Here is a 15,017-nt window from a genome sequence, read left to right as displayed (position 1 = left end):
AAGGATAAATTCAAAATTGTGTTCATGTGCTCATCATATTATGCAAGTTACTGCTTGCTGTATATACTCAGCTCTGAGGAGGAAAATAGCAGCTGACAATTAAGAATTGTGAGCAATTTGACTGATTTATTTTGTTGTAGCTGTTGGTTCCAGATTACTGTGTTGGAAAAAAGTAACTTCAGTGATTTGATGATGCTTGGTTGCTGCTAGTTAGAAGCTTTTCAATCTGCCTACTAAATGGAACTGCTTTTCATTGCTTTCCATTTAGTAAATGATTAGTTTGGAAGAGTAGTTACTTCAGGTAGTAAGTTTTTCACCAATAGTCATGCAATATTTTTCAGATCCACACTAAGGTGTGATGCCTTTGATTTGGTGGAAAGGTGCGGAAAGAAGTTTGAGGGAGATGTGTTTTATCATTTTCCAAGAACCAAAGCTGACCCACTGCAGACAGATAAAAGTTGATCCCTTTACATACTGTAACACAAATAATCTGTGCATGGAATGAGGGGGATGGGCAGCCTGGAACCATGTTGCTACATAACTCTTTTAACCAATATGGCAGTTCAGGGGGATGGGGAACAAGTGGCAATGTGGTTTAATTGTGTAAGAAAAACTGCAAGGTAGGGGCCCCACTCTCCTAAAGCAAGGTGTACACTTTGGGGGTAAAACCTAAACTAAGTGTAAAAAAGAACAATTATCTGGTCATTATCATGTTGCTGCTTGTGGGAGCTTGCTGGGGACAAATTGTCTGCCACATTTCCTATCTTACAACAGTGACTACATTTTAAAAGTACTTCATTGGCTGTAAAGCACTTTTTGGATGTCCTGCATTCATAAAAGGTGCTATATATATTCGAGTCTTTCTTTAATGTTCCTGGAAATTGACAAGAGTTACCATGAAAGTGGGGGGAGTCTATCCTAAAAATAAACAGTTGTATTAACAAATATTGTAAACAAACAACCTTTTGTATACAGTTGCAATCACTGCCTGCCAAAGCTACTTCAGAAATTGTTCAAAAGTTCAAGTTTTTTTGTAAAAAAATATCTAGCTACCTTAATAAGGGCTCCCTGGCTTTTGTTGGACATGGATTAAATCATAACTGGAAAGATAAGGATATTACCAATAAACATTCAATATCTTAAAATAAGAAAATTATTAGAGAACGATAGAGCTGTTAATTTCCTGTTGCCTGAGCTTATAAACTTGACTGTCCCCACGGGGAGGAAGCAGTGAATTATAGGCAGCTGCCAATCTATAAACCTCCCTTAGAAATGGCAATTAATCACCAACATCGGAAGTGACTGCTCACCATAATTAGACTGTGACCTTAAAGAATCAGGCCAAGGTAAACAAAATTCTACTTTAGCAGAACAGTGGTATAATGCAATTGTAGGAAGTTTGTGTTTTTAATATATAACAAATAACGCCATATAAGATTATATAAAAACTATTAACAATACATAATCAATTCCATGTCACAGAGGACCATTAGTACCACTAAGCAAGAAAAGACCATAACCCTCTTTGGCTAGTCAATGAAACCAGGGTGAGCAAGTTAACGAGGAGTATCTTTTTAAAAAAAACTGACAAAACAAAGTCACCACAAAAAACTTGCATGGATTAAACAGTTATACCTTTAATCCCCCCTTGTCTTCTGGTGGTACAGGAATGTTTAAAGACATTTTACTTTTTGAGCGAGGCATCGTCTTGGATTTTGGTTTGCTCTTCTCTTTATCTACTTGCATGCAGACAGATGCCAGAAGCCGCACAAGTTCTGTATCTAATGGACAATAAAAAAAGTTGAAATTTTACAAGAGTTTATGATCATGCTCAGTAAAAGACAGACTGCTAAAACAAAAAAGGGACACAGACTGCTAAAAAAAAAACCTTTCCTGTGTGGGTGTGGTCAGGAGGACCAGCTCCACATACTCCCAAGTTACGAAAAGCAAAAGGTAAGGAGCCATGTTAAGCAATATTCAACACCAATGCTCTTACGGTCTCAATCACACAAACATATTCTTCACTACAGCAGAAAATGGTTTGTCTTTGCATATTTGACCAGTTTCTTGGAACCAAATTTGATGAGTTTGTAAACTAAGGGGAATTAGATGGACTGCATTGGTTCAAGGAGGGAGCTCACCACCACCTTCTCAAGGACAATTAGAATGGGCAACAAATGCTGGCCTTGCCAGCAACATTCACATCCCATGAAAGAATATTTAAAAAATGCAATTAGTCTAAGTTAGATCTGAACTTGGATTTTCAGGTGAAGTGATACTATTCTTAAAAAAAAAGTCACAACTATATACAAGTTTTTGTTGGTTGCCTGAAACCCAACTGCCCGAAGATATGACCTAGTGTTTTGGCATCAATAGGGAGAGTAGGGCAAGCAACAGGCATTATTGGGGAGATGGAATTAAACAGGGGAGATAGTGGTGTAGTGGCAATGTCACTGAACTAGTCAGTCACTTACGGCACAGGAGACCATTTGGCTCGAGTCCATGCCAGTTCTCCACGGAGCTATTCAATCAGTCCCACTCCCCCACTCGATCCCTGTAGCCCTGCAAACTCTATTTCCTTGAAGTGACCATCCAACTGAACTTAGTAATTTAGTAATCTGGAGGCCCAGGCTTAAAGGGGTCACAGGTTCAAATCCCACCACAACAGCTGGTGGAATTAAATTCAATTCATTAATAAAAATCTGGAATTGAGAGCTAGTCTCAGTAATGGTGCAATGAAGCTATCAACGGTCACAAAAACCCATCTGGTTCCCTATTGTCCTTTAGGGAAGGAAATCTGCCGTCCTTACCTGGTCTGGCCTACATTTGATGCCAGACCCACAGCAATGTGGTTGACTCTCAACTGTTGCCCTCTGAAATGGCCTAGCAAGTCACTCAGTTATCAAGGACAATTAGGTTTGGGCAACAAATGGTGGCCTTGCCAGAAATGCCCACATCCAAAGGAAAAAGTCTTGTGACTAATTAGATGTGGGAAAGGAAGGCTACATGGAAGTCAAGCAGTGCATTAAAGCTGGTCACATCAACACCTAACATTTTGAAGGCTTTCCTTATTTAACCTCCACACCATCAAAAATTACAACATAAATGATATCACATCCTCTTCAACACTCCCATCACCTCATCAAGCTATACTGGACTTCTGCACTACACTTACATTGCTTCCAAGAATTTTCAAGACTCTTGATCCAGTGCCTCATATAGCTCTCACGCTATGTGAATGCACATCCAAATCCTGGATTTTATCTGGGAATCATATACCACTTCCAAGTGTACAGGTAGACCAGACACTTACTGAACATAATCGCTCTTCAAACGGCAGTGAGGCAATCTTGTCAACTGTGATCGCCCATTTACAATATCCAATGATGTGTTGAACAAAATCATAAGGCAAAGATGGGGAGTGCCTGTTTCAGCCATGTTTGAAAGCCTTGCAGCATTCCTTTTTACAGGTGGTTCTGTATTGTTTGAAGACTTGCATGTAAATCTATTGCACTTCACCTACCATTTTGAACAATGAGCTAGTGAGATATGATAGCGAGGGTGCTGAGAGGTGAAGACGAGATCTAAACATAAATAGGAGGATATAAAGATACATGTGCTCTAATTTTTTATTCATTTTGCTACACCCAGATACCTGGGGGTCCTGATGAATAATAGCTTCAGCCGAGATACAGTTATGCTTTAAACAGCCAACTAATGATTACTCAGGAAGTAACATAGGAATATTAGGAACAGGAGTAGACCACTCACTCCTTTGAGCCTGTTCCACCAAACAGATCATGGCTGATATGTATCTTAACTCCATCTACCTGCCTTGATTCCACAACATTTAACACCCTTGCTTAACAAAAGGGCTATGCCTCACTTCAGAAACTTTGTAGAGTATGATGGTTTACACTTCCTTACAGCACTTTGTTGATAGATTATTCAATTATATGTTCTTTTATAAAAAGTGGAGGATTGACGTGAATATTAACTAATCTCTCCTCCTCTGCGTTTTCTTGGATATGTCCTGGCTTATCCTTGCCAGTGCTATAAAAGGACTTTTCTGAACTGACTGCACTGGTTCTGATGAAAGTTTACAGCTAAAACATTAACCGGTCTTTCTCTATTAGATGCTAATCAACTTGCTGTGCATTTTAAGCTTTTACCTACAATGTCTGAATATTTTTTTCACCTTATGTACTAACTGATGCCAAGATATTTTAAAACAAAACAGCTGTTTCATGCAATAGCTTTCAAAGTGGATGGAATTATCCTCCTTGGACTACCTGGGAGTGGGGTGGGGTTGAAAATGTAGGGAGAAGACATGATAGTAGGCTTTCTTTGAGGTTAATATGGCAAATTTGGCAATGGAGGGTCAGGTTCAAGCCAATTTTGTCTGGTTGGCTTGATTTAATACTTGACCCAGAAAGTTCCGCAATACTCCAGGACAGTGACAATTGACCTGCCAGCCTAGATCGCTAATAGAACCTAGAGGAGTAAACCAGTGCTCAGGATTCTTTCCATTCAGCTCTGGATAATCTGTAAACCAATGCTCCGATAGGGTGGCTTAATGCACTGGTAAGAGGTCTGGTTTCACTCAATTAAACATTAATAGTAACCCTGTAAATAACTGGGGATCCCAAAACAATGGTGGTCTGCTTTGCCACATCTGTTCAAAGACTTTATTAAAAGATTTTTAAAAATACATGCTTTAGCATCACCTCCCTTACTGCGTCACCCTCCTTTTTCTCTCCCACTCGGTGTCCATCAGAAGTTACATTCCTAATTGTAAGCTGCTTATAACAAAATGCATGAGAAATGGATACTACTGATTGACTTCCCTAGGTTCTTGGTTTTGAATATAGGTTCTATTAATCACATAATGGTTGTTGTGGATAATTGTAAAAAGTGCATTGCAAACTGAAAATGTGGAGGTGATTCCATGTTAGTCACACATTGCTCATTGTTTTCCTAGATTTAAAAGTTATGTTGCACAATTAACAGTGATTATTTAGGTCTTTACCTGGATCATTTAGCAGCATTACAAGATCAAATGCAGTTACTCCATTTTTGGCATGGAGATTGACATCTGCCCCTTGTTTCAACAAGTACTTCACAACATCTTTACTCCTGAAACACAAATGTAAAGATTACACTGCATTATAAAGTCACTGTAAATATCCTAAACTACATCAAAATAATGGTCTTTTCTTCTCAGTATTAAAATGGACCAACTTATGACTTTACAATGGAAAAGCTCAAGAAGGTATATCTTTCATAGTGTCATGATCTCAAACTCTACATGAGAAACTCTTGCACAAACCAAGCACTGAAGTAATGTAGCACTGAATAAGACAAAAAGATGTAGAGCTACAATAGTACTATCAATACTTCGGATTTAGTGATTCAAAAAGTCAAATCTTTTCAGCTAGCAAAAGCAAACTAAACAAATTAATGCTGAACCAAAAGCATAAACTTGCTCCCTGTACTCAAACCAAAGAGCAATCTTCCACATGCCTACAAGCTCAATTAATGCAAAATTTAATTAGGGTTCCCTACAAATTCCCCCAGCTGGCAAAATATCACAAATATAAAATTAATAGACATTAAAATGAGTAAGGTTTTTCATATACCCATGGTAAGTAGCTTGCATTAAGGCTGTCCACCCATGTACACCATCTTGCTTGTCAAGATCAGAGTTCCTCTCACTAAGGAGCTGTACAAGGTCCAGCTGACCTGTCATGGCGGCAATCATTAATGGAGAGGCACCATCTGCATTAATGACATTGGCCTGAATTGCATCATCATCAAGAATCTCCTTCACCAATTGATAGCTTCCTATTTACAAACAAAATAAAGCAAATGCAGAAGAAACAGATTACAGAAATATAGCAAATTCAGAAAACAATTTGTGAAAACTTTTATTAAAGAGGAACTTTACCGTAGACACAGTACTATATCTTGCATTTATATAGCACCTTTAAGAAAAAAAAAATCTATCCCAAGTCACCACATTTGAACAGTTTGAGGGATAAGTTAAAGGGGTAAAGAAATACAGCCCAATGCAGGATAGGAGAGATGACCAAAAGGAGAACGGTTTTAAGGTTGCACAGCAAGGTGGGGGGGGGGGGGGGGGGAAAAGAGATAAAGAAGTTGAGTAGACACAAAGGAAGGCATTTCAGAGTAAGGCCAAGGCAGCTCAAAGATCGGTTACCAATAACAGGGCAAAAGGAAGGATGGGATGCAAAAAGACTAGAGTTACAGGGACAAAAACACAGCATCAGTTTCCATGCGTATGCTGACATTTCCCCATTCTTGGTCCCATAAAAATGGGAATTTCTCTAAGTACATATACAATTCCTTTTGGAAGTTACTATTGAATCTGCTTCCACCACTCTTTCAAGCAGTGTATTCCAGATCATAACTTTTCTCATTCATTCACAGGATGGGCATTGCTTGCAAGACCAGCATTTATTGCCCTCCAGAAGGTGGTGGTGAACCACCTTCTCAAATGGCTACAATCCATGTGGTGATGGCACTCACAATAATGAGTTCCAGGATTTTGATCCAGTGACGATGAAGGAACTGTAATATATTTCTAAGTGAGGATGGTGTCTGAATTGGAAGGGAACTTGTGGGTGATGACGTTCCTATGCATTTGCTGCCCTCGTCCTTCTGGGCGGTAGAAATCATGGGTTTGGGAGGTGCAATTGAAAGAAGCCTTCTAGAGATGTTGCTGTGCATCTTGTAGATAGTACACACTGCAACCACGCTGTGCAGCGACAGAGGGACTGAACGTTTAAGGTGGTGGATAGGGTGCCAAGCAAGGCTGTTTTGTCCTGGATGGTGGTGAGCTTGAATGTTGTTAGAGCTGCAGACATCCAGGCAAATGGAAAGTATTCCATTACACTCCTGACTTGTGCCTTATAGATGGTGGCAAGGCTTTGGGGAGTGAAGAGGAGAGTCATTTACTGAAGGATTCCCAGCTTCTGACCTGCTTTTGTAGTCACCGTACTTGTGGCTGGTCCAGTTAGGTTCTGTCAATTGTGACCGACAGGACAGTGGTGGAATTAACAATCGTAATACCATTGAATTCAAGGGGAGGTGGTTAGACTCTTGTTGGAGATGGTCATTGCCTAGCAATTGTGTAGCAGGTATGTTGTTTGCCATTTTATCAACCTAATCCTGAATGCTGTCCAGATCTTGTTGCATGCAAGCACAACTGCTTCAGTACCTGGAGTTGCGATTAGAACTAAACACTATGCAATCATCAGTGAACATCCCCACTTCTGCTCTTTATGATGGAGGAAAGGTCATTAATCAAGCAGTTGAAGATGGTCAGGCCCAGGGCACTACCCTGAGGAACTCCTGCAGCGAAATCCTGGAGCTGAGATGATTGCCCTGCAACAACAACCAACATCTTCCAATGTGCTAGATACCAGCTAGCAAAGACTTTTCTCTGATTCCCATAGATTTCAAATTTACTACAGCTCCTTGATGACACACTCAAACGCTACCTTAATGTGAAGGGCGGTCACTCAACTCATCTCTGGAACTCAGCTCTCTTGACCATGTTTGCATCAAGACTATAATCAGATCTGCAGCCAAGTGATCCTGACAGAACCCAAACTGAACACTGATAAGCAGGTTATTGGTGAGTAAGTGCTGCTTAATAGCACGATTGACAATCTCTTCCATCACTTCGCTGCTGATTCAGAGTAGATAGATGGGGCATTAATCTGCCAGATTGGATTTGTCCTGCTTTTTGTGGACAGCAAATTTTCCATTTTGTCAGGTAAATGCCAGTGTTGTAGCTGTACTTGATCAGCCTGGCTAGAGACGCAGCTAGTTCTAGAGCACGAGTCATCAGCACTGCAGCCGGGGCACAACCTGTGTGCTCAGCTGACTCTTGATATCATGTGGAGTGAATCGAATTGGCTGAAAACTGGCTTCTGTTATGGTAGGGCCTGAGGATGAGGCCAAGATGGATCATCCACTCGGCATTTCTGACTGAAGAAAGTTGCAAATACTTCAGCCTTGTCTTTTGCACTCAATGCTGGGTTCCACCATAACGGAGGATGGAGATGTTCATGGAGCCTCCTCCTGTTGGTTAGTTGTCCACCACTATTCACAACTGGATGTGGCAGGACTGCAAAGTTTTGATCTGATCCATTGGTTGTGGAATCGCTTTGCGCTGCCGACTGCAGGCAGTCGTCATTGTTTGGCATGCATGCAATCCTGTGTTCCAGCTTCACCAGGTTGGCACCTCATTTTTAGGTACATTGGGTGCTACTCCTGGAATGCTCTTCTACACTCCTCATGGAACTAGGGTTATCCCCCGGCTTGATGGTAGAGTGAAGGATATGCCAGGCTGTGGGATTATAGATTATGGCGGAATACAATTCTGTTGCTGCTGATAGTCCATAGCACCTCTTGGATGTCCAGTTGAGTGCTAGATCTGTTCTGAATCTGTCCCATTTAGTATGGTGACAGTGCCACACATGAAGGCGGTGTCCTCAGTGTGAAGACAGGCCTTTGTCTCCACAAGGATTGCGCGGTGATCACTTATACCAATACTGTCATGGACAGATACATCTGCTGCAGGTAGACTGGTGAGGACAAGGAGAAGTAAGCACTTCCCTTGTGTTGGTTCTCCCACCACCTACTGCAGGCTGGCAGATATATCCTTCAGGATTCAGCATGCTTGGTCAGTAGTGGTGCTACTGAATCACTGAATCTTGGCTATAGACATTGAAGTTCCTCAGCCAGAATAAATTCTGTGCCCTTGGTCCCCCAAGTGATTCCTCCAACTGGCGTTCAACATAGAGGAGTACCAATTCATTAGCTAAGGGAGGGCTGTAGATTTCTTTGCCCATGTTTGAACTGTGCCATGAGACGTCATCCAGTCCGAAGTCAATACTGAGGACTCCCAGGGCCACTTCCTCCACAATATAACTGTGCACCACCTCTAGTGGGTCTGTCATGTTAGTGAGACAGGACATACCCAGGGATGGTGATGAAGGATTCTGGGACACTGGCCGAAAGGTATGTTTCTGTGTGCGTAACTATGTCAGTTTGTTTGACTAATCCGTGGGACAGCTTTCCCAATTTTGGCACAAATGCCCAGATGCTCCGGAGGAGGACTTTACAGGTTTGACTGGGGTGTGTATACCTTTGTCATGCCCAAGTCTAGGTCAATGTTGGGCGTTCCATCCCATTTAATTTTCACTAGTTTGTCGTAGCTGTTTACTAAAACAGTTGCTTGACAGATCATTTGAGGGCAGTTAAGAGTCAACCCCATTGCTGTCGATCTGGAGTCACAAATTAGGCCAGACCAGGCAAGGATGGCAGATTTTCTTTCCTGAATGATATCAGTGAACCAGATGGGTTTTTACGACAATCTACTAGCTTGATGGTCACCGCTACAGACAAACTTTAATTCTAGATTTAACTAACTGAAGTTAAATTCCCCATCTGCCAAGGTGTGGTCTGAATTCATATTTCAGACCTCTGGAGTATTAGTCCAGTAACATTACCACTATGCTACCATACCCATTAGCAGAATTGTATTTCACCCCAATCTGCATGGCCAGCATATCCCTCACTCTGCCATTTCAAGTTATTCAATTAGCAATTTTTTCCCTCATGTTCCTCTGATGCAAAAGCAAAATACTGGAAAACAAAAAAAATGTTAGAAATACTCAGATCAGGCAGCATCTGTGGAGAGAGAAACAGAGTTAACATTTCAGGTTTGTGACCTTTCATCAGAACTGGAAAATATTAGATGTAACAGAATTAAAGTACGGAGACAGGGAAACGAAAGGAAAGTGGGGGTGGGGGTGTGTTCTGGCTCCCCTCCCCCAGCCTTAGCACTGGCTTTAAACTAGTTATATCTCTAACTTTTGCCAGCTCTGATGAAAGATTATAACTGTTTCCCTCCCCTCTGCTTCTTTTGCCAAGTTTCAAGCCAAGATGTTTGAAGGCACGGCCACCAATGATAGGACAAAAGGGGCACAGGTTGCACAAGAAGCTAGAGTTGGAGGGACAGAGTTTTGAGAACTGCAGGAGGTTAAAGATAGGAGAGACAAGACCATGGAGGGATTTGAACACTATGAGAATTTTAATAACGAGCCATCAGTGAACCAGGGGCCAGCGTATGCCTGCGAGCAGGGGGCCAATGGGCAAATGAGACGGTCAGCAGTTTTGAACGCACTCAAGTTTATAGAAGGCGGAAGATGATTGGCTGGCCAGGAGAACACTGGAATAGTCAAGCCTGAAGTTAACATAAGCATGAGGGTTTCAGCAGCAGAGGGGCTGAGGCAGGGGCAGAGTTGGGCAATGTTATGCAGTGTGAAAATAAACAGTCATTGTGATCACAGCCACATCTCCTTCCTCAGTGACACTCAGCCAGTCATTGGGATGGAGCAGATATGGGGTTCAAAGGTCAACTCGGGTCCAATAGGTTGGCAACATTCTTATTCAGTCCGAGACACTGTCCAAGAAAGGGGTTTGGAAATCAGTGACGAGGCAGCAAAGTTTATGGCAGGGACTGAAGACAACGGCTTTGGTCTTCCCACTGTTTAACTGGATGAAACGACAGTCTCTCCAGGACTGAAGGTTAGACAAGCAGTCGGAACAACAAACAGATAACAAATGGGCCAAGAGGTGTGGTGGTGAGGTACAGCTGGGTTTCATTAGTGTACATGTGACATCTGGGATTGTGCCTTCAGATAATGTTGCTGAGTGCTAGGAACATTATTTATGATGTATATGAGGAATACGAAGGGGCCTTGGAGGACTCCAGAGGTAAAACTGTGGGGGCAAGAAGAGAAGCCACTGCAAGAGATTCTCTGGTTAAAATTGCTAGACAAGAGCAGTTCCACCCAGCCTCACAACAAAGGAAAGGCACTGGAGGTAGACAGTGTGGTCAACCATGTTAATGGCTGCAGAGTGGCCGAAATGGATGAGGAGGGATAGTGCATCATGGTCAGTTATAGATGATGTCATTTGTGACTTTGTTTAGAGCCTCTTTCAGTGCTGTGGCAGGATGGAAACCGGATTGGAGAGGTTTAAATATGGAATGACAGGAAAGTTGGACATGTATTTGAGGCACACCACTAGATTGAAAGACTTTGGAGAGATATGGGAAGTTGAAGATTGGGCAGTTGTTTGGAGGAACAGAGGAGTAAATAACAGATTTTTTTTTTTGACGACAGATGAGATGACACCAGATTGGAAAGTGAGGGTTCTGTGACTGGAGGAGAGGGAACCATTTATAACACATCAGTTAGCATGGGAGCGCAGGAAGGAAAAGTTGGTTAGTCAACAGTTTAGTGGGAATAGGGCCAAGTGCAGGTGAGGGGGGTCCGATGGACAAAACAAGCTCAGAGGAAATGTGGGGAAATAGGACAGAAACTAGATAGAGATGGGAGTTCAGAGCAAGAGCTGGCAGGGAGGGGAGGTCACTTTAGCTTCAAGGGCTAGGGAAAGGGAGCAGAACAGACGGCCTCAATCTTAGTGAGGAGTAGTACATGGTTTCCTACAATTCAACAGTGACTATACTTCATTGGCTGTAAAGCACTTTGAGATATCCTGAGGTTGTGAAAAGCACAATATAAATCAAGTTTTTCTTTCATGATCTCCTTACACTTACTGTTGGAGTCAAGCATGGAGGGGGCAAAGAGAGGGGTTACCTTTGCATTTCTGGAGTAGTGAGCCATTTTGGTAGTGAAGAGCAGGGCATGACAATGCTTGATATGGTCCAGCTAGATCGAACAATAAATGGCTAAAACAATTGTGCGCCATATTCTTTCAACTTTACATCCTTTGGACTTGAGTATACCCAGAAAAAAACAAACAAACCAAAACAATCAGGGTGTGAAAGAGTAAGAGTCTTACTGGGACATGAGCATAAAAGGTGGAGGTGGGGGTGTGACTGAGCAGACGAATAGCCACAGCAGCGTGATGAATGGAGGACCAAAAGGTAGAAAGTTAGAAAGTGCTGTTCCAAGTGACTTAGTGGAGTCTCCACACCCTACACCAGCCCCGCCTCCCCCCACCGCCCCGAGGCAGATGCAGAAGGAAGTGGAGCCCGTAGGGCCTTGACAGTGATGGAATCAATCAGAATAGAGAGGCCACATGAGATGGTTGAAGGGTGGTCATGAGTATAGGTAAAAGCATTTATCTGGAGGGAGATTAAGAGAGCAGAACAGAGGACAAGGTGCAGAAGTTTAGGAAGGACAGCAGGAACACCACGTTTCAGCAAGGTGGGAGGTAGATTTACACTGGAGAGCCTTAGAATGGAAATGGAGGCTACTGTAGGGGAGGTTGTTGATGATAAAGGCGCTGCAAGGGCATACTTTTGAGGAAAAGACCAATAAAGGCTCTGAAAGACAGGGACAGTGCTAAAGCTAAGATAGCCATTAACAATGTTGGCAAAAATGAGAATCATGAGCAGCAGAGTACTAAGGATCGAAGCAGCAGAGGATGGGCAACTTGGAAGTGATTGGGAAAAAAGAAGTGCACAGCAACCAGCGAAAATGGGAAACAAGTAGACTTATGTATTTGGTCTCAACTATGAATAAACCTCATCATCTGCTATCTCAGGCCAAGACAGAGATGTGGAACCAATGTCCTAGTCAACCTCCTCCCCCCACATCCTACGGGCCTTGGCTCAGTGGCAGCACTATTGTCAGCTGGTCAAGGATTCAAGTCCGACACCAGAAACTTGAGCACATAATCTAGGCTGACATTTCATACAAACTGAGCGATTGCTGCACAGTGGAAGGTGCAGTCCATTGAATGAGATTTTAAACCAATACTATGTCCATTTTAGGTAAATGCAAAACTTCCTACAGGACTATTCAATGACCTGATCAACATTTATCCCTCAATCAATAAAATCATCTTATTGCTGTTTGTGGGGCCTTGCTCTTTGCAAACTGGCTACCACACTTGCCTGTATTACAATAATGATTACACTTCAAAAATTCTTAACTGGCTGTAAGTGCTTTGGGACATCCCACAGATGGGAAAGGAGCTATGTAAATACATTCTCTCTCTCCCCCATTGCCAAAGCTACGTACTTCCACATCTATAATATCAACTTCTACCTCATGTCTCTCCCTTAAACCATATTTTAAAAAGTCACCTAATTCTCTAACCCTTTCATTGCCAGCTTCCACCATCCATAAACTAAATCATCCAGAACACTGCAATCCATATTCTCACTTGCACCTCCATAACCACACCTCAAAAAGTTCCAACGATGCCCTGTGCCCAAGATAACTGTCAGAGATTCTCAACCCACCATCAAATCACTTCTTTGGCTTCTCTGTTCCACCTTAATGTTCTCCTCCAGCTACATATCCCCGTATACACCCTCCATTCTAACACCAGAATATTTCTCATTCCACTCCCTCTACTCCAAGTTAGCCCTTTTCAGCCACTATGTCCCCACCCAAGAACATCCTCCTTCAGCATCTCTGCCTTGGCACCTCCATCCCTGCCTTTTAGAACCTCCTCTCAGACTGTTTTTGCTTCCTCCTAAACCCTCTGGCCTTTCATTCCTCCTGCTGTGTCTACCAGCCTATAAAGCACAATGAGGGACTTCTTTGTGCACAAGGACAAGCACAAATTTAAGTTGTTACATTAACAGGATAGGTACAGAACAGCAGTACTACTAACTAGCTATTCCCTGTTTACTACACTTTTGAAGGCAGTCCTTCAGAACTGCTGTCTGATTGGAAAGGATATACTATCGATAAACAAATGCTTTATATCAGGAGATTTAATGGTTTTAAACAATGGATTTGTAACCATCATTTGACATTATTCAATTCAATGTATTCTGTTCCTCCCTAATAAAGACAAAATGAAATATCGTATAGTGCTCACCCAGTTTTAGTGCATGAAATATGTCTGGTCTCCTTTTCTCTTCATCTGAAAATCAAAGCAGAAACAAAATTAGTTTATAAATGCACATTTATATCAATAATGCTGTACCATCTATTTTCCTCTCTTCAATCTTCTCCAGATATCAACTTTCAATCTTTAGTGCACAAAACACTAATAACCAAATTAATTAACTGACAAAGCTACCGCAAGTACAAAGGTGAAATCTATAGACATTAGTGAGCACAATGGTCAAGCATAAGGATATGAGAAATTTGATCAATTAACATCCAATTCTCTCCAATGTTCCTTTTCATACTAAATTTGCATTACAATACTACATCTGGAAGCAGTTATATAAATGAGATGGTGTACATATTTCTCCAGGCAAAGAATATCCCTGTTTTATTTCATAACCTTAAAATTAGAACTAAGCCATTCAGGGGTGGTGTCAGAAACACCACAACCCGCAAGTTCCCCTCCAAGTCACACACCATCCTGACTTGGAACAATAATCGCTGTTCCTTCACTGTCACGGAGTCAAAATCCTAGATCCCTAAAAGCACCGAGTGTATCTACATCACATGGAGTGCAGCAGTTCAAGGCAGCTCATCACCACCATCTCAAGGGCAAATATGAATAAATGCTGGCCTTGCCAACGATGCTCACATCCTATAAATTTAAGAAAGTAAACACTTCCTCACACAAAGGGTAATAGACAGCTGGAACTCTTTCTTCTCCCCTGCCCCCCAGAAAAGCTACTAAGTCAATTGAAAATTTAAAAACAGGAGATACAGATTATCAGGCAAGGATATTGAGGGTTACAGAGCCAAGGTGAGTGGATGAAGTTAAGGTACAGATCAGCCTTGATCAAAATGAATGGCAGAACAGGCCGAGGGGTTGAATATCCTACCCTTGTTCCTAAATTCTATTCTCTGTAGGCATGCACCACCAGCTGCAATTAATACAGCACAGCCAGATATCAACAGTCTGCACTTTTCGGACACCGATACAAGACAGTAACCACATAAATGTGACTTTAAAGTGTATGACTTCTGAGAAATTGTGCACGTGCAAATCTTCTGCAAAGTTGTTCCAGCTTTGCCCTGTAGCGGACT

The 15,017-nt window shown here is 42.0% G+C and overlaps 1 protein-coding gene across 2 annotated transcripts in view; it reads right to left on the bottom strand.

Annotated features, from left to right (window-relative positions):
- LOC137383197 (ankyrin repeat and SAM domain-containing protein 6-like) overlaps positions 1 to 15,017 on the bottom strand; it is a 47,435-nt gene that overhangs the window by 25,622 nt on the left and 6,796 nt on the right. For both annotated transcript variants that reach the window (XR_010977351.1, XM_068055670.1), the window contains exons 2-5: positions 13,903 to 13,947; positions 5,640 to 5,844; positions 5,030 to 5,136; positions 1,636 to 1,781 (exon numbers count right to left, since the gene is read on the bottom strand). Coding sequence is in view for 1 of the 2 variants with exons in the window: in XM_068055670.1 (XP_067911771.1) it covers positions 1,636 to 1,781; positions 5,030 to 5,136; positions 5,640 to 5,844; positions 13,903 to 13,947 (503 nt within the window). In the remaining variant the exon portion in view is untranslated. The remainder of the gene's footprint in view (positions 1 to 1,635; positions 1,782 to 5,029; positions 5,137 to 5,639; positions 5,845 to 13,902; positions 13,948 to 15,017) is intronic.

This window comes from Heterodontus francisci, chromosome 2 (genome assembly GCF_036365525.1).
Source record: "Heterodontus francisci isolate sHetFra1 chromosome 2, sHetFra1.hap1, whole genome shotgun sequence".
Taxonomy (NCBI): domain Eukaryota; kingdom Metazoa; phylum Chordata; class Chondrichthyes; order Heterodontiformes; family Heterodontidae; genus Heterodontus; species Heterodontus francisci.
The sequence above is the reverse complement of the archived record's forward strand: the minus strand, read 5'-3'. Positions and strand labels throughout refer to the sequence as shown.